Source organism: Molothrus aeneus, chromosome 14 (assembly GCF_037042795.1).
Source record: "Molothrus aeneus isolate 106 chromosome 14, BPBGC_Maene_1.0, whole genome shotgun sequence".
Lineage (NCBI taxonomy): Eukaryota > Metazoa > Chordata > Aves > Passeriformes > Icteridae > Molothrus > Molothrus aeneus.
Window position 1 is genome coordinate 11630972 of NC_089659.1, and position 20614 is coordinate 11651585.

General features: G+C 41.9%; 1 protein-coding gene across 1 annotated transcript; it reads right to left on the reverse strand.

The window, feature by feature from the left end:
- Positions 1–1313: 1313 nt before the first annotated feature.
- Positions 1314–18895, reverse strand: IL13RA1 (interleukin 13 receptor subunit alpha 1). The gene is made up of 10 exons (XM_066559570.1): positions 18791–18895; positions 15526–15683; positions 11869–12004; positions 9850–9970; positions 7904–8088; positions 7364–7515; positions 6080–6212; positions 5517–5613; positions 5148–5232; positions 1314–4021 (listed from the first exon to the last, which is right to left on the reverse strand). The coding sequence occupies exons 1-10, from the start codon at positions 18870–18872 to the stop codon at positions 3902–3904; spliced, it is 1269 nt and encodes a 422-aa protein (XP_066415667.1). The 5' UTR covers positions 18873–18895; the 3' UTR covers positions 1314–3901.
- Positions 18896–20614: the final 1719 nt, after the last annotated feature.

Here is a 20614-nt window from a genome sequence, read left to right on the forward strand (position 1 = left end):
CCAAATAGAGATTTTAATCTGGTTTTGCATTTGGATTTTCAGTATTATCTAGAAGCTACATTTCTTCAGCTGGCAATGCTCCCCTAAAACATATTTTGCAAATATTGTTTGCAATATATGAAGTATTTGGGGAATATCTTGATGAACCTTCAGTAACCCAGCAGAACTTCTCCTCCCAGCCCCACCTTGCCTGTTCCTGTAGATCTCAGTTGCTGCCCGACCACAGCACTTGGGTGAGGAGGGAGGGAGGTTTCTACAACATCCTGACCATATCTGGACTTCCACCCCCTACTCACCTACATCCTGTTCTTGCTTGAGTGAGTGGAAAACCCTCCAAAACAAAAAATTCATTATGTGATTTTTTTTTAATAATGAAAAAAAATAAAAAGGAAATTCTGAGTATTTGAAGTCCCAGCTCAGAAATAAGTTTATTGAATACTTTCCAGTGAATGGAAATACCCAACCTGTGAACAGTTCTACCCAGTAAGCACTGAAACACTGGGACTTATACTTCAGTGTGCTCCTCTGAACTTCTTTCAACTATGTCATGTCATTCCTTAACCAAAAAAAGAGAAATTAATTGTTCAATTTCTCAATGATGCCAAATACAGAAAGCTTAGATTATTTAACAGAATATATTAAAATAGGAAAAGGTCACTTACGGGGAGTGATTAAAATCATTGTTAGTCATTATTACCACCAAAGCTGTAGAACTGTGAAAGAGAAACACGAAAGTCTTGTTTTTGATGTCATGGTTTATATCTTAATTTTGAATGATCAGCTCACTAAAGGGAACTAAGAATTCTCTCTCAGTCTTTCCAAGAAGCCATTACTCATGTGTTTATTTGGCACTTGAATATATTTGGGTCTAAGTGACAAGTTGATGGCTTCCAGCAGTTTAGCAACCTGGCATTTTCAATAACCTCAGCAGCTAACAAAGATGTAAAATACTGAAGATACATTGGGGAAAGCTGCAGCAATTTCAGTCAAATTCCAGTTTGATGGTTTATTAAGTCTCTATGATGTTGAAATAATGTGCCAATGTCAGAAAGTAGAATGGCCTTGAGTAGAGAGGGTGAGAGCCCAAACCTTGTGCTCAGCTCCATCTGTGTTCCACTATCCCAGCCAAAACCATGGCATGCAGTCCATCCACAATGGACTCTTAAAACAATTCACTCTTAAAAGGGAAGAGGGCAAAGCAACTCAGCTTTTCTTCTCTGGGTTCTGCATGCTTCAGACATGGTTCCTCATTAAAAATTCACTGCTTTGGCCTCAGTTTAATCTCCTCAACCCAAGAACAAAATGCCATGCCATTACACTGAAAAGCATTCAATCACATTTATTCACTCTTTAAACAAATTTACAGATCAAGTAACTGTAATGAAGAAAAAAAAATCATAGCAAAATCTGGATAATTTCAAGCTAAAAAACCTCTTACCTTAAAAAAAAAATGTCAAAGGTGAAAGTATATTCAGATACTTGCTTTACATGCTGAAACACAGGCTCAATAAATGAATCCATGAGGAAGTGTCAACTAGTGTTATTCAAAACCTTCCTATATAGTGACTTAAACCATCCTTAGCATTTAAATCTTCCTTTTGGCCTAACACCTTCCATCCTTTTTTTTTTCATTCTATGGCTTTACAAATTTCTTTGGGGTTTTTTGTTGGTTTGGGTTTGTTTTTTTTTAAAGCAAATAAGTTTTGGTTTTGTCATAGACACCACCATAAAAGTCAAAAGAATTTAGGGGTAAGTACTGATTTTCCTAGATTGCTATGCTGAAAGCTACAAAACTTTATATTACACTGTTATGTTTACTTATCTGGCAACTATACATTTCTGCCTAGTGGTCTATGTTGAGCAACATTCCAGATGAGGTAGATTGAAGGAAAATTTATCATTAGAAGGACATCAATGTTGCAGAGGGAATGAATTCAAAAAGGAATGTAATTACTCTTCTCCTCATGCTATTCCTTAATCTCTGGAATTTCAGAGAGTGCTACTAGCTGACTTTGTATAACCTGAGTTTTTTCTCACTGAAATCCCTGAGGCTTTATTTTTATTTTGTCTCATTTACTAATTTTCGTATTGTTGGGGCTTTTTTAGCCTGATTGGAGGTAAAAGGCTTGTGTTAATAGGGGGTCTGCTAGTTCTGCTACATTTCTCCTCTCCTTTCTAACACTAACAAAAGGTGGATAAGAGACATGGAAAAACTGTATTTGAGAGGCTCAGTGAACAATGGGAAAGAATTGGATTTATCGATAAGGAGGGAGTACATAAGTGCATAAAAGATGCACATTTGTAGCTAAAAAGCCTGTGGTACTCATTCTACTTCTTGCAGAACAATATGTTCTAAATATATAGCATTTAGTTTCACTTTTTTGACTGAATGGAGTTTGAAGACAAGGATGAACTTTAAAAGGTTAGTAGCTATAAAGTCTGCTCCTATAAAGCCTATCAGGAGATCTCTTCCCAGTCTGCTAAGACTGCCCACATCCCTGACTCACTTGTCTGCACTTATCTGGAAGGAGCAAGAAATCCCTGAGCACTAATCAAAAAGAGCTTCCATGGATCCTTTTCTCTCCATTCCATTATCTTCTTCCTCCAGCACAATCAAGGTACCACTGTAACCACCCTTGCAGCACAGGGCAGAAACTAATGCTGAGAATGCAGAGCAGAAAAATGTCACAGTTGTCCAGAAAACACCTGCTGAGCTTTGCTGGGTAAAGAACCCTCAAAACAAAACCATCAAAGAATGAACAAAACAACAACAAAAACACCTGTCAAACTGTTACAGTAAAATATAGAAGAAATATTTTTTAAAAAGTGAAATCAGCACCTTGTTTTACATTGCTAAGTCCTAGAGGGGAAGCTCAAATCAGAGTCTCATCACTATAGAAAGAATAAAACTTATCTCTTAGAAAACAGGTCAAGGTTGTCACCCCCTCTTCCCCAGATCCATCAGTTTGGCAGTAAGGATGGGTCTTGAAGCTTTTGAATTCGTTGGGTTTCAGTGGTTTAATATTTGCTAATCCTTTTGATCACAGCTCCTTAGACTCATGCATCCATCCTGATATTTTTGCTGGACAGGCTCAGGACAACTTAGCTGCTAAAAATCATGTGTCTTCAGGCCAATATGGCCAAAGTAGAATCACAGTCTGGTGAGACTCAATACAGTTATCTGCTACTGCACAGAACAAGTAAAAAAAATTCTATTTCTCCTTTTACACAAAGTATAATTAACCCAAGAAGTCCGTGAAGGCAAGGCATCTGAGGACAGGCAATTGACAGGATAATAAAACTAAGCCTTTTTTATGAATATTCTGAACACCAGCTGGAAAGCAGAGGCTTTTCATACACATTTTCAACTTTAAAAAATACCCTCTTTGGTGGGATTTGACCAAGCCCCAGCTGATGGGCAGAAGCACAAGAAGCTCAGTCCATAAGTGCCCTCCAGAGAGTGCCCAGCCCAGGCACACAAAGGGTTATCCACAAACAGTCCATGCTCTGCCACCCCACGTGGTAGCAGGAATGACCCATCCCACCTACTGCAAACAGAGCCAAATACTTCAGAGAAGTCACAGTGCTTGCTCCAAAAAAAAACAATTAACAAACAACCCTGACAGTGTGGTGTGAGGCACAAACACAAGTGCAAGTGGCAGTAACAATTGCAGGGCAGAGCTGGCTGAAGCCAGAGCAGGGAACCCAGAATGCAGTCCCATGGGATTACACACATGCTCATCCTGACTGAGCTCAGATGGGTATTTCTGGCAGAGATGGAAGAACAGCCACTGTTAGTGATGCATCTTCAGGGAAGGAAGAGCTGGCCAGTGCCTCACAGGCCTCTTCACATCTACAGGCACCTGAGGTACAGGAGCAGGAATCATTGATAAAGCAGAGTCTACCTGCTTTCTTTTTCAGGATTAGAGCTCTCTGAAGTTTCTGTTAAAATTAAAGAATGAATTTCTTCTTCTATAATTAACCTGTCAAAAGTATTCGTGGGTTCATCCTTTGCAGAGCTCTGAAAGAGAGGAACAACATTTTTAACAGTATTTCCTCACAGCAAGTGTTGCTTTTTCACCCCAGTAAGACAGACCCCTGTTCCACAACATATACCCTGTATTATGGTGGAAAGCCAAGGTAGCTGGGCAACAAAATGTGCTTTTTAGAGCCATGGCTTAGGCCTGGCTGACAGAAGAGATGTCCTCTGGAAATGAAGAACTGAAGGTTGGTGCTTCCAACTACAGCCAACGGGTGAAGCTCAGGCAGGAGGATAGAGAACTGAGCATGTACACACTTTGTAGAGTTTTCACACAGAGAAAATTACTTGGGGCAGTAACAAAACACTTGTGAAAGCACAACAAAGTGTAACTGCTACCACAGTAACAGCCCTCGTGGCCAAGAGTCCCATTTGGGAGAACAACATTCATGTCAAGGTTTGAATTAGGGCTTGTCAGTGTGCTTCTCTTTAGATTTTTATAAAGGGCTACTGAGAGAGATTTATGTAGAAATCAGTTTCCTTAATGGTATTATGTTTCTTTCCCCGAAATAAGGCACCACTGCAAGCCTTTCATCAACCAGTGACTGAAACTATAGCTGCTTTTGTTCTTTTGCCAACAAGAAGATATATGTCTGATTTACTTCCTAGCTAACAGACTATGATAAATGTGAGAGTACTAAAAATGTTAGTTTCTGGAAGTCAAACACAAATAGCTTAATTCAGCATCATAAATATGATTAAGTAGCAGAAAGACATAAACGTTCAGTAGAAGTCACTTAATAGAGTTGCAAAAACAAAACCAAAAATCCTCACCAAAACCCACACAGCAAAAGAAGCCTGACAATCAGAAAACTGCCACCCAAAAACCCCAGCCTGAAACAAATTTAAGGGACTAGTAGTCTGGAGTAACAGAATAATGCAATTCTATTAATCTAACTAGAAAACTATACAGCTGGGGGGGTGGGGGAGGAAATCTAAGTTTTGGGTAATTGTTTCTGAACAACTCCTAGTATTGTAAAATACCCCATCTTCATATTATATACTTACTCATACACAGTTAGTTATAAGACAGACATAAGAAAAACAAAACTGCAGGCCTAGAGATCCCAGTTCAATAGATTTGTTGACCCAACAGCTTCTTACTAACCTGGGAATCCTCGTTCTGCTCTCCAAACATGCGCTTAAGAATTTCTCTTGGGTCCGGAATTGGTGGAAGAATTAATATCTTCAACCTTCATAAAGTTAAAAAGAAAATATTTAGATGAAAGATATATTAATTCAAAAATAATTTAAATACCACAGAATCATTTAAAAATGTCAAAATCATGTTTGGGTACAGTCAACAAAATTTGTGGAGTCAACGCTGACATCACTGGCCAGCCTTCATTCTCTGTGCAATTCTACCCATTTCTTATTTTTACTCCCCAAAACAGAAGGGGAACATTGACACAGACAGATTCTAAATAACTTTCACCTTGACAAAGACAGCAGCAAATGTAGAGAGATCAATATTTACCTTTTTAGATAAACCAGTAGAATTATTGTAGATACTGCTACTATTAATGGAATGGTAATTATTAGAACAAAATAGATTGTAGAGTCCCTCTTCTCACCTGGAAAACAGAAATTGTAGAAACTTAGGGATATTTTGAGAGACTTTTTAGGAATAATGACAACAAAATAGTTAATTCTCCAATTTGTTCATAGACTCAGTGCTTTTTCAAGTTCACTAGCACTTTTGTAGGCAAGGACAGTCTTGTTTTCCAAAGATGGGATTATAATGTTGATGTGTTTGGCCGGGAGATGCAAATGAGCAAGACTCAGGGCTGAAAAATTGGCTACACTGGACTTTGCATAGCTCCACAAAAGGCTCCACTATCAACAGCAGCACAGGCTGGGACTGGTGGTGCTGCTGAAGGTGGTGCTGCAGAATAGCTCTTCTGTCCTTTTTTCACTCAAAATTAAATAGGTACATAAGGAGATGATCCTTGACTCCCATTTATTTAGCAGACAGAAAGGTATGAAATGCCTTAGAGATGAAGAGTAAAGTGCAGCACGGTGCAGGGACAAGTCTCTCACCAATGCTCTTTTCCTCACTCCAGTCGCTTTGGAGATGGCTGTTGTAGCACTCCCGCTTTGGCTTTGCTCTCACTCTGAAGCTGTACTTGCTGTTAGCATCAATGCCAGGAATTGACACAGAATTCCTTTCAGACTAAGGCAAAAAAGAAAAGGCAATTTGCTTTGTTCAATTACCAAGGTATTCTCAGTCACTTCCAAGACTATTTACATTGTGCAGCTAATGCATTCTGAATGTTTTGATGGGAGACCTTTTCATGACTATGAAACCTCATTACAAATAGGACATAGTGGAATTTAACAAGCACAGAAGGCCTAAATGCACATTCCAAAGCTAAGATTTAATCTCATTCACTACATCTATCATGCAGCATTTGGCATCAATGATTAAACTAAGACTTAGCATTTGGAACAGCGCCTTTTTAACTTTTTTTTTCCTTTTTCTGAGAAATATCTGTGATTTACCTTCGCTTCTTGTCAGGGCAGCATAATCAACCATACCAAAGTGTTCTGTGATGCCTCTACAGAGAAAAGGACACCCTAGATAGGATCTAACTGCACTTATTTTTTATCCAAAATACCAGTTTCCTGGGGAATGTTGCTAGCATTCGAGTTTGGGGTAGAATAAGCAACTAAACATTCCCCACAGGAGAAGACTCCCACTCACTTTGAAATTTATCATGTTGTTTCTACCATTCTGATCAAACAGTACATTCAGTTTGGCTGTGGACATACAGCACGAGTCCATCCAGACTCTGAACTCAATGCTTTTATGTGCACACTAAAATCAGTGTATCTGAGGGTGCACCCCTCTTTCTTCCCCTCCATCCTCAGTCTTTACCCCCTTGCTTTTCTCTGAGAGATTCTCTGTTCTTGTCTGCACCAGCAGCTGATTTTTCTTTAGGGCAATCAGGTCACAGCATTTAAATCCAAAGCTGCCACATGACCACAGAGACCAACAGCAGGAAAACCCAACACCAAGACACCAAAGCCCATATGCCTGAGAAGCAGACAGGCACCATTTCCTGAGAGTTTAGTAAATCCCCCTTTATCAGACTGTTCTCACACTAACAAATTAACCTAAAAATGATGGGAAGGATTCATAAGACTGTCATGAATTTTGATGTACAGCTTTTACTAACATAAACCTACAGCATGAGAGAAAAATCCTATATTCACACAGCACTTTCAGCTCTGGCACCCGACCCAGTCACATGCAACTGCTCATTATCAACCCCAAATATTTCAAAAGATTCACAGAAAAAAAAAAGAGCAATGAAAACTTACTGCAATGATCTGACCAGTGTCCAAATCACCACTGGAACACTTAACCTCATACTGTAAACAACTTTTTGGAAAAATTTCTGATTCACTCCACTTTACATCAATTCTATCATTAGTCTTTGACAATGTCAATTGTCTTGGTATGGCAGGTTTTACTGAAATGCAAAATGGAATAATTAGTTCAAAAGTCTATTTCACCGCTTGCAAAAATTGTTCAGTCCTGTATTGCAGAATATTACACTTACACCAGATTAAAAAGAGAAAGAGGAAGAAGTTAGCACCAGTAAGTCAAAAAAAGAGTAAATTCAACTAAAGAATAAGAGTAGAAGTTAATAGAAAATTACCCTTCCCTCTTCCTCCCAGATACTCATTGCACAGAAAACAAACTCTTGTCTGTATAATTTCAAATCAAAGGTCAGTAGAAGGGAGCATCTAGTCTCATTGTCTCATCCATACTTTATGAGGTGAAGTTTCTCAAACACAACAACGTACTACCGAGTTTCTTATTTTAATTATATTTTTATGATGTGATGTTAAACTTACCAAGTGTGGTAGGATTTTTACTTGCACACACAGGCCTAACTTCTTCAGAATCACCTCTAATCAAAATACTTATATCAGGATAAGTTCTCCGGTCTTTTGGGAAGGTAAGATTGAAAATGCATTCAAAGATTCCTCGGTCTACAGAGGAGTTGCTACAGCTCTTAGGGTTTTCCAAGCCATCAAACCTAGAGGAATAAATCATTCTTGTAAAAATCATTCAGAAGAAAAGGACAGCAAGGGGGAGGCTTGCTTATAAATGTGTGTTACAAATTCTAAAGACTGATATTGCATTAAAGCTATGCTATAGTATATAAAAAAGTAAAGCTAAGCAAAGTAAGCAGCCTCTAATTTATCTCAAGCTTGAGAAAGAGTCTTGTTTTTGTCAAGAGCGCCAAGGAGCAGAAAGAGAGGCAGGTTTGCTTTATATCAAAAAGAACAACTGCTGTCAGCTTTGGTTCACATTTTCCACATAGAACAATTCCAAGGAGTAAAGAATATTTAGAAAACATACTAATTTGGACCACTTCTTGTCAGCAGAATTTCATCTCTGTGATAGAGTGAGCTGATCAATCTTTAGCTCTGCCTCAAGTATCACAGCTCTTGAGACAGTTGAGTTTTACCTATTTACCCGATTTGATTTTCAAAATGTCAGTATTCCCTTCCAATAACAGAGAAGTTAGGAAGACAAACTTCTTCCTTGCTTCTCTTTGTGGCCCAAGTCTCAATGGAAATATACCAATAGCCTTTCCTCCCAGGAAAAACAGAACAAAAAGCTCTACCTCACTGGCATTGTGGAAAATGTATCTTTCAGTCTAAAATTGAAGTGTTTCCTTAGTTTTTGGCTTTAAAATCTAAAAATTATTATTCTTTCAAAGCAGCATGAATTAAACCACTTTGAAGTCACTGCAGCTACATCTTCCATTAAAATTAAGGGCAGGTTGAAAATATATAGCTCAAATCTAAAGCATTATTCCAGTAAGTATCTCTCTACCCAGAAATTCAGATCATCAACCCTGCAGTGGTCTTCTTCTTGTAACAAAGAAGAAGTTTGAGCAGCAGTCTAGACAGGGAACAAATAGTCCCCCCACATTTAATGAAAGCAGCAAGATTTGTGCTGCTGGCTGCCCAAATGCCCTGAACTGAACAGCTGGCCTACGAGACTGTCACTGGAGAAGAAAAGCAAAAAGTTTATGTAGTGAGCTCAAATAAGACAGAAAGCTGATTTAAAACTACAACATGGGGCTTTCGAAAAGGAAACTCCACTATTTCTACAGAAGCTAATGCAATCTGGCATTTCACAAGCCCCATCAAGGTGCAGAAGTATGCATAGATCAGCATGTACAGCTATCAATGCCAAGAGCTGGCTCACACAAGTCTGTTCCTTGGGAACAAGACACCATTTATGGCTGTCCACTGGCCAGCGGGGAGGATGATGATAAAAAGATATTCTTCATAGCTTTAAAGGTGAATCAGTTATTTACAACATTGAAGATGCAAACAGAAGTACTGCTAAGAGTTATTAATGTCATACCATTTCCCAATGGTTTATGAGCTGACACATACATTGTGAGTGATCCTAACTTAAATATCCTGTTTTCTTGGACTGCAAAGAAAGCAACTAATAATTGGTCTAGCTTAGTTCTTAGTTATTCCCTCTTTGAATCAAGTGCCCAAACAAAAGTATAGAGAGCAATAGCAGCTGTGTTAATTTGGGCTACAGAAGCAGACACAAAACACTTATATCAACTTCCCAAAAAGTCTTGGCCATAGCAGCTTCTGACCCCTTAACTGGTGAAGTTTTCTGTTGGATGGGACTGAGCAGTAACTTGGACACAATGCCCTGGGAACTTTAAAAGCAACAGGAAGCAGACAAGTGGAATGTGTCATGTAAAACTAAAGATTAGTCCTAGAGCACTTTAGAGCTGCAAAGACAAATCTCCACGAACCAGTAGAACAAAGTGTAGTTGGTGTCACTGCTTGCATTCTCCCCACGATGCCAGGTACAGGCCATGTACTCCAGATTGTGCCAAACACAGCCCAAGTCAACAGCAGCAGTACCTGGAATACCTGCAAGGCAAGTTGGAAATGTTCTCTAAGATTTATTTTGTCCAAGTTTTCTCTGCTGATTCCAGAAGTAAAACATTTCATAACTGAAACTGGAAGGCAGAAGTGGGTTGGTTACCTCTCAGACTACACTGCCTGTTCAGCACAACAAATGATGAGTTCCAGCTGTTTAGAGCTTGCAATGCCTGAAATCTCAGCAGAGTAACTTTGAGAGGCAAGCCAATCATAACAGCACATCCCAGAGTTCACCATGGCTGAATTGCTACTTAGAGTTACCAGATGCTAAGGACAAGGTATTGAGTCAGGAAAATATTTATTTCTATTAATCTACACGTACTTTAAAAATAAGTCAAAGTAGCTGGTAATTGCAGGGAAAACTATAGCAAAGCTAAATGCTTTTACAGCCATCAATGTCAACCATAATTAAAGGCTGAGTATTTTTAGCTTCTCCAGATATAGTATTAGTTACTTGGTATTTATAATATGGAAATACCTCTGAGTCTTAAATATTGACAGAAGCAACACTAGGTAAACTGACTTTTTAATTGAGACCCATATACCTTTAGACATTAAAATCGAGCATTTGGAAACTCAAGTCACATCAATACAAATGAGTACTTAGCAATTGTGAATAGGTCAATGGATCACCCAGGCAGAGCAATTATGGATTAAAGTCTTTCATATTCAATCTTACATTTCTGTATGAGTTCTTTACACTGTATTACCATATTACATTGTATTGGACACCTTTTCCTTGTAACAAGCAGCAACATCTCCACGAACTAAAAACTAAATGTGTATTAAATGCAGATCTACTTTGAAAGTCGGAACTTGCATTCTCCCTGAAGCAGCAACTAAGAGTACAGGGAAATGAAACAGGTTTTCCTATTCCAAGAAATATATAAAAATATTTCATCTGCACACACACTTTTAAAATCCCCAGCCTGTTTAGTACATGCTGTCCTAATGATCTCCTTCCCTGATTTTCCAGAACCCTTTTGGCAGACACCCACACAAGCTTGATAAGGTCTCTGATTCTCCCAACCACACGTGGTTTTCATCCACATCAAGTCAAGCTCCTGGGTTAAGACAGACTTTTAGGCAAGAGGCTCATTTTCTTGCTGTATATCCTAACTTCAAGTATTCAGCAAAATAGCTTACTCCTCAAAGTCTGCTTCCTAACAGTTTGCTGTGGACCCCATACTTCTGCATGCCAAGAAACAAAAAATATTTTTTGTTTTTCTTTATTCATTTTGCTATGCTTTGTAGACCTCACTCATCTCTTGAAAAAGACAGAACCCTATTACAATTATTTAAGTAATTTATTTTACAAGTTATTAAATTTACTACATTTCTCCCTCCTACATAGACAATTGTAGAGTTATTTTATGGCCTTCTGTTTATACAGAAAAATCATACAAAATAAACTGATTTAGATGTTAGTCATGAAGGCAGCAGGCTTAATGAAGTCAGAGCCATCTCTTATGCCACAACCACCAAAACCAAAGCAGCTCATACTTCATTCCTGGGTTTAAATGGGGGGAGAAAACCAAAACATTTGTCATACCATCTCAGACACAAGAGAATTACTGCCAGTGTAAGGATACATTACAACCCTTCAGAAAGAAGGGCTCAAAGGAGGCAGAAGACAAGTAACAGGAACTACACTGCTGTTTTGGAAGTGCACTTCAATTTTACAAGCTTGCCCAGAAGACTTTAAGCATTAGAAGACCCTAGTTATGTTTAAAGGTGGTATAATCATTCTGTTTAAGCTCTATCAATAAAACCACCCCTTGTGTCTGGTATTTCTCTATGATGCATTTTATGATTTCTTGTTGAAAGAGAAGAGAAAAAGCTATGTCTCCTCAGGCCAAGAAGGGTCTGCCTACAGCTGCCATTACCTTTTGGCAGGAGGGAGGTCTCCACCCAGGGGCTGGGCTCACTGGTGTTGTCATTCTTGCACTCACTTCTCACTCTGAGGCGCATTTCCTCATTCAAGTGCGCGTCCGTCACACGGAATCGGCTCTTACTCCATTCCTGGGTTTAGATGGGGGGAAGAAAACCAAAACATTTGTCATACCATCTCAGACAGTGGGAATTCCTGCCAGTGTCAGGATATATTACAGCCCTTCAGAAAGACTACAGCTCAAAGCCAAAGGAAACGAGTGTCCGGCTATGTGGGAAGCCTCAGCATCTCTTGGCTTTGCTTTTTTCTTTCACAGGCGCAGTCAGAACTCACAAAGAAGAGCTACTCCTACCCCTGTGACCTACAGACATAAGCAAAGGCTACACAGAGATCAAGAAGTAAGTATAACAAGGGGCAAAATGATCCTAGAAAAGTCTTCATGGATAATACAAAATAAGCATGTTTATACTACAGCGGTATAAACAGGCACTTACAGATCTGACCTTCACCTCTCTGTGTGTGTGCACATGAGGGCATGACCAACAGAATGAAGAACATTTGAAGACACGACCAAAAAGCAGTGAGATGAGTTTGGATGATTCAAGGAGCAGAAGAAAAATCTACCAAAACAAACCCATAAATGGCTATTAAAAGCAGTGACACCACATCAAGCCCAAGTATCTCATGATCTTCCATTTCGAGTATGTTTGCATGAGAAGGCTCATCCTTTTATCACACACTTTCTTGAGCATCTTTTGTTGGCCTAGGAGGATGCCTTTTAATTAAGTGGTAACTGGATAAAAAACAAATATCTTTGTTATGGCCAAAGAATGCTGTAACCACTCATATATAAAAATAATAAATATTGGCACTAATGAGAGGGTAAAGAAATGAAACAAATGGACACATTAGGTTTGTCTTGGTTTAAAAGACAGGTGTCTGGCAAGGAAGGTGGGAACCTCTGTTGGAATAGAAAACATGGGCCCCCTTCCCATGAAATTATTATAGCTCCAAAATAACAAGGCTTTCATGTAGAGGGATAGAATATAAGAAAATAAAAATAGTGTAGAAAGTAATCTCACCCCTAAGGAGTTGCAGCTGGGCTAATTACCAAAGATTAGGAACAGGCCTGACTTTAACAGGCCACAGCTGTAACAAATGAGAAGAAGAGTGCTATAGAAGAGCAGGGTGGCTGGGTGAGAAGGGAACTGGAGTCACTTGGCTGCTTTGTGAAGAAAGAGTCACTGCTCTGAGGAGCTGCCCACAAGAAACAACAAGAAGATACGAAACTTTTGCAATAAGGAGACAACAGTATGGAACCCCTGCAACAAGATGACAACACTTTCAGGCAAAGACACGGGGAAAGGAACACCATTTCTCGACTGGAATGCCCGTGCGTAACCCTGCAAACAGCAGAGCACAGACCCAGCCCAGCCTCCCCTCGGTGCAGTTCCGGGCACGGCCAGCAGGGGTGCTGCTGGCTCCCGGCCGGGCAGGGGGAGTTCCCGGGGCCTGCAGGGGGCGCTGTGGCTGAGCTCGGCCGCGTCTCCCTCACGCGCCAAAGGCGGGCGGGCCAGCGGGAGAGAGAGCAAAGCGGCTTCCCCTGCAAACCCCAGGGGCAGCCGGTGTCAGTGCCCCTCTGGATGGCTAAAGGAGCTGCAGCAGGAACCTCAGAAACAGCAAGCTGGAATGGCAGAGGCGAGCAAAATCCCACAGTAAAAAACAAAATTAATCAGAAACTCCTCAGCCATAGCAGGAGCCGCGGGGTGTCCTGTCAGGCAGGGTATGGGGTTACAGCGCAGTGAAACACGCGGGGCGGTGGCACAGGAACAGCGGGGCTGGGCAGCGGCACCCAGCTGCCAAACACGGCCGGGAGAGGCTCCTCGAGGGGGAAGGGGCTCGCGGTCCCAGGCATTCCCTGAGGCCCCCGAGAAGATGGTGAGGGTCCCTTCCAGTGAGATCGGGTGTTAATAAGGCCCCAGTTCAATGGCCACTCTTACAAGCAGAGCCTCACTCGTGGTAGGAGAAAACACAGGACTCCCCAGTGGTGGGGAATTCTTCCCACAGTGCAGCCTGAGACCCTGGGAATGAGAGAGCTCAGAGCCGAACCCAGCCACTCACCCCTGAGCCAAAATGTCCAAGTATCTCTGCCTTTCCCAAAAGAAAACCCCCCAGCTAAGGGGCTGCAGCCAGCTGCACCCCTCACCCCACCTTGGCCACATCTTTTGTCTCTCTTAAGCATCAGTCGTTATCATCTCTAGCAACAAATGGGAGAAAATTTCCAAGGAAGGAAAGGAAAAAGGAAAAATCCATCCTGTCCTGTGAAACTGCTGACTTTCAGTTCTTTCATTGCTGATGACATTAGTATCTATTAGACCCTTCCACAGACTTGGCCAGCTCTTTAACCAAAGAGACTTTCTACTTATTGATTTGTTAATGAATCAATCAAAATAGGTAAATAGGTTTCTGCTGTGTTAGCAGGTTCAACTGGCTCACCTAAAGGTCCAATGAAGATTATTAGAGATCATTAGTTTCAAAATGAAACATCACCCTTTTAGCAGTGACATTAAATCTGCTGTTTGCAAAACCAGAGTCACAGAATTATAAAATGCTTTGGGCTGGAAGGGAGCTCATCCAGTTCCAACCCCCTTGCTGTGGGCTCCTGCGTTCCGCTAGAACAGGTTGCTCAATGCTCTATCCAAACTGGCCAAACCACATCCCTACTCATGTCCAGGATATCCTGGGGCTGTGGGAACAAATACAGTGGTTAGCATGGAAAGGCCAGTGTAAGCATCAGGCTGTAAGTCTGGTAAAAGGGCTCAACAACAATGGACGGCTTCAAGAGGCACCATATCAATTGTAACCATATCTGAAATAGCAGCACTGCCTCCCCCACAGCTGGCATCTGCCAAAGGCTTCAAATTCCCAGAGTTAATGGGAATAATTAGTAAGTTAATGGAATAATGGCCTTATCTTCTTACTGTCAATAAATTGTAAAAATACTTGTCCTACAGCCCATAGCAATGGACACCACAGCAATGCCCTGTCCAAACAGCAGCTAATCCACAGCAAGGAGCACATCTGGACAAACCATCTAACACAGAAAAAGAAAGCCCGAAATAAATGAGTTATATGTCTTCTATTCCATATTGACTTCAAAACACAACCCTCCCATAAATAATTGTAATTGCAGGGAGAAGGTAAATGGGGAATGTTAATTCTTGGCATTACCTCCAAAAGATGCAATACTGTCAAACTGCAACTCAATCTGCATGTCTCTTTAAACTGAGTCCAAATGAAAGGAGAAAAGCCTTTGCAAATTCCCATTTAACTCTTGAGTATGTAGACTGCCCTGTATCTATTTTTTCTAGAAAGCTGCATAAGCAAAGACTGAAAGGAGACTTCTCCCATTATTATTACAGTACTTCTGTGTTACCATCAGCACTTAGTTATCAGAGAGCAACAGACAGATTTTTATGATCTGAAGATCCCATATGCTGGTATGATTCATTTTTGAGGTTTTGATCCCATGATAAGAACGAAACGCTATATTAAAATTGTATTTATATATGTGTATATGCTCTCCCACACGGAGTTTTATAACAGTAGGACATTTACTGGAACACAGAGCTCAAAGAGGTGATGCACTTACTCTTCTGTCCTCAGGAACCCCATTAATGACGATGTCACTGGAATACTCCAGGTTGCAGCTACTGCTGATGTTCTCTGGGGGGTTCCATGTCCAGGTCAGAGTACAGATATGGGTCAATGAATAGTTCAAGTTGGATGGAGATGGAAGAACTTTTGCTCCTGGAAGAAAGGAGTTACCAGTGTAACAATTCACACTTTGCCATTAGTAATACTGGCAGATTTTTAACTCTCTGACAGAAAAGAACACAAAAAACTTCTCAGCTTAGTCAGCTCATGTTTTCTATCAGATAAGGTACTGCCCACTAAAGTGTTTCTATTATTCTTGTTACCTCAACCCATAAATATTTTAAGTATGCACAAATTACCTGAAAAGTAATTTTTAAGAAATTGCAGCCTGCAACAACGCAGTGGTTGTGGTACTTGAGCTTTTGCGTGTTGCGGGAAGATGAATCACATGCTGAAACTTTAGTAAAAACAGTATATACATTTTGTGGAGCAATTAATACTGTGTTCTCCCCAAAAGTTATCCATCAGCATGTTTGAAAGAGAAATCCTTAAAAAGACAAGAGATTACATCTTGCAAGTAACAGCTGTATGTTAGAAGCACAATTTAAGCAAAGATTGCAAGCAAAGCAAAGATTGCAAATGCAAGAATGTTAAAAAACAACAAGGAAACCACACCGTTTTCTCAATTACCTATTAAAAATATAATGCTATGTTCTGGCACAGTGAGCAAAACCAGTGTGGTGGGACAAGTAGTAATTTACTGCTGCCACACTTCAGGGATCCATTTTTTACCTCCCCAAAAGCCAATGAGAAGCAGATCAGGACCATGACTCAGAGACAGTCACAGTGATAAATCCATTTGTGCTTTGACCCTTCCTTATCGTGTACACTGAGTCAATGCCTGTTCAAGACCCATCACAAAGCTTGAAGATCATATTAGAAAACAAAGAAGGGAAATACGACAAGAAATGGCAAACTTCCAGGAAAAAGTTAAGTACGTGTCAGACATCAATTCTAGAAAACATCACCAACTGGGAATTCCCTAAAAAAGTAAAAGTGAACTTTGGTTTTTTAAAGGGCTACTCTAATATGTACTATGAGAAGATGTTGAACCAGAAGGCCAATTTCTGTTTCTCAGGGTATCTCCAGGTATCATCACTGAGCCACCACCACTTGTTAGTCTGTGGGCAGAGTGTACCCTCGTTACTCAATAGTTTCACGAACACTTCTAACAGATATCAGCTCGTGCTGCAGGTCCTGCTGTCCCAGGGAACCAAGCTCGACCCATCTCAATATTCAAGTGAGCTCATAGGAAAAGGGCAGAATAATTCCATCAAGATCAGTTTTCCCATCCAGGTCACAGTGCAGCCCCGTTTCCTTCTGCTAGCACAAGGAAGAGGGAAGATAGAGAAGCAAAAGAGCTTCCTTGAGCAACAGTTCTGCTCAAAGCATCCATGACACCATTATTTTACATTTCCTTAAAGCCAGAGCAGCTAAATCTTGAAGGGAATTCATCAAACTTCTGGAGCTCTCTCAGACCTTTGCATAGTACAAAAACAGGCAATGGTAAAGATCAGGCACCATTATAATCCGTGTGCTTGCACAGATAATGAGAATAATTACAAAGATTCACTGATTTAGTTTGAATATGCTTGGTTTGTTTGAATACTTAAAATTTTTGTGATTTTTGTTTGAGCAGAAAAGAGAAATTTTTATTCTTGGAAAAATACAGTCTCCAGTGAGAAAACTGAACGTAGCAAGACCATCTTTGCCTATTACCTCTTCCACTAACAAAAACAGAGGACGGGCTTTAGGAACAGCCCTGGGACATTAAGTTCGCAAATACTGAGTCCTTTTGATCATATTAAAAAAAACCCAACCATTTTCAACAAGAGTACACAGCTCCAAGCATTCCATCTTGTCATGATTGAACTTACACCTACAATAGCCACAAATCATGAAAAGATGTCATTCCTGATTTCTACTCTGAAGTTCTAAACATTTTCTTCTAAAAGGTTTGATTAGAAGCCATTGCACTTAAGCTTGTGGATTACTAGCCACACAAAGAAGTGCTAATATTTACAGCTTATAAATTAATCAGTAAATCATATTAGCATAAAAAGTTTAAATTTAGTCGGTTTTTGAATAATCTACATAATTCTGAAGCTCATGTTTTAATGTTTTTAATTCAGCTTTTATTCATAGATTAAGCCAATCTCATACTTTTGTCTGTGTAAAATATGCTCATGCTCACCATCTCATGCTCTCGTTATTAAAATTTCTGTAGCAATTTTGCAGAACAACTCAATGACCAACTACAAATGTAAGCAAGCCGTTATTTCACTCTTAAAATGCAAAACCACAGTGGTGCTTCTAAGGAAAGAAGAACAGCAATAGCCAGCAGAGATTATGTGAGGCATAGAAAACACGTTATTTCTAAAAGCCCTAATGAGCAAATCCTTTGCTTCAAGTATCATCTGAGAGTGTTGTAAAGTAGTATAAAAGTCATCATATTTTTATTTTGTCCTCCTGCATTTTCTGAAAGTTGATTTCATAGTGATAAAGTTGATTTCATAATGATAAACCAAATTGCAGACAGTTGAAAAATAACATTTCGTTAATGTCTATAGCTGGGTTTTTAGATAACATGAGCAGAGAATAAACCTTCAAGCCCGCGTCCTTATGAAGCCCTCACAGACGCGCACGCATGTTTCCTAAAACTAAACATTCGTACTTCCAAAATCGGGAATAGTAAAGGAAGAGCGAAGGCGCAGGGCGAGGGAGGCTCTGCGTGCCCGCACCGGCGGAGCCGCTCCCGCACGGCCGCAAGACGCGGGCACCGGGACGAGGGCGGGGGATTCTGCTTGGGGTTTTAAGGCAGAAACTGTCCCAGGAAACGAAGATGGAGCTTAAAACATTTCTACCGACCCTGCCTTAATGAAAGGGGAGAGCAGATTTTCAGCATCCCCGCTCCCTGTAAGCGGCAGGGCAGGGCGCGCAGCCGGCGCTGCCTCGCACACGGCTGACGAGCTTCGGGCTATTTCTACCACAAAATGAAATGATTTCCCTTACATCCATGCCCGCATTTCCCTTACATCCATGCCCGCGTGTGCGCGGAGCCACGGCCGAGCCGCACGACCCACGCACGAGGAGAGCCGGAGCGGCCGCTCCAGCGCCGGCACCGCGCCCGCGGCCACGGAGCGCAGCCCGCAGCCGCTCCCGAGCTCCGGCCCCGTCCCCGCCGCCCTGCCCGCTCCTACCTGCAGCCGTCGCCGCGGCCACCACCCAGCAGACGGCGAGGAGGAGCGGCCAGGGCAGCGGAGCTGCTGCGGGCACAGCCATGGCTCGGCCGCCCCAGCGCAGCCCTTCGCTCCCACTTCCCGTCAAGGGGCCGGACCAGCCGGGAAGGGCGGCGTGACGGGACGGGACGGGACGGGACGGGCTGGGCCGGCCCGCCCAGGTAATCCGAGCCGGGCGGGAGGGGCGGCCCGGCCCCGCCACCTGGGCAGCACCGCCCCGGGCCGCAGGGCTGTGCAGTGACGGGGGCATCCCCCGGCCCCGCGCTGCCCGCCCTGCCCTCCCTTTGCTGTCACCCCTCCGTGCCCCATGTGCTGCCCCTGCACTGCCCTCCGCTCCTCGCCGCTGCCTCCCGCATGCCCAGCACAGAGACACTTCACGGAATCAATTCGATTGGAAAAGACTCTGAGATCACTGAGTTCCCCTCCGCTGGAGCCGTCGGTGCCTCCCCGAGCCCGGGCTTGGCCGCGCTGCAGTCGCGGAACCGCAGGGACGCCGCGGGACGCGGGCGGTGCCCGCACAGCCCCTGCGGGGATCGCGCCCGCCCCGCTGCCCCGTGCCCCCCGTGCCCCCCGTGCTTCCGCACATGGCGCTGCAGCGCGGCCGCAGACTCACGAGCATCTCGTTCTGCGAGTCAAAGTCGTTTTCCTTTTACAACTGGGCTCGCACTTGTCTGCTACAGCTATTGAACCGTGCCCCAGACGGGTACGGTTCATGTCCTCTACCAGGAAAGCAGCTACGTTCGCACATCCCCGAGCAGTTCTCTTGATGTCGGAGCAGTTATTCAGCCCCTGGCAGAATGCTGCTTTTCAAAATCCCTCCTGAAAATTCAGCTAATTTCTACAGTTCTCGTCTGTGCTAAAAATGCATATTGTTCTTTTTTTTTCAGATCTGCCTTCCACAAACTTCCCCAAACTCCCTCTCCTTCAGCCCTTTCCAAATACAATATGGTCACTTGGAATTTTGCGCTCACATTTTTTATGGGAGAGATGCAGCAAGTTTTCCAAAATTTTCTCAGAACTGGGAATAGGACATAAGTGCTATTTTGATTAATTTCAGGAGAATAAAATATTTGGGATAAAAAATATTTCCCTTCAGAACCAGAATTTTATGGTAGCTAGCAAGCATGGCCCTAGTTACCACCCAAATACAGGTATTCTAAAAATAGTACAGATCCAGCAGGGAGGAAACTTGACTGAGTTTCAAGGCAAAATTTGTTAGTAAAACTAACTTATTCCTAACCCAACAGAATATTTCAGTATTTACTCAGCTCTTCAAAGAGTTTTGCAAGAGTTCATCTGCTTTTTAGACACTCATTCTAGAAAAAGGGAAGTGGAGCTTTTTATGACAGGGTGGGGAATATCCTGTGTTAATGCTGGGCTTTTTTTTGCTTTTCTGCCTTTTTGTTTCCCTGTGGAATAAGAGGACTTCTAGTTGCTCTTAAAAAGTGCCCAAGGACCTTGCAATTATAATCAAATAAACATGTCGTCTAAAGTTCCAGGATGTGGAACATTTAAGCTGTGTGATGGAGACTGGATTGTGCAATTAGAGCAAGCATGGGCTATGCCTGCTAGTGAGGACATTTGTAGAGTAGAGCTGATCCAAGCTGATCCTCTCTTGCTTTCAGTTTCCTTGCTGTTTTCTTTCCTTCCTTCTTTCTGTTTTATCCACTCCTTCCCTCCAGAGAGCCAATGCCAAGCACACATGCAGTCGTTCATTGCTTTTGGATGCCTGCCCATCAATGTTGTTGGCAGCTGAAACACTTTTCCCCCTCTCTCTTCCTTCTC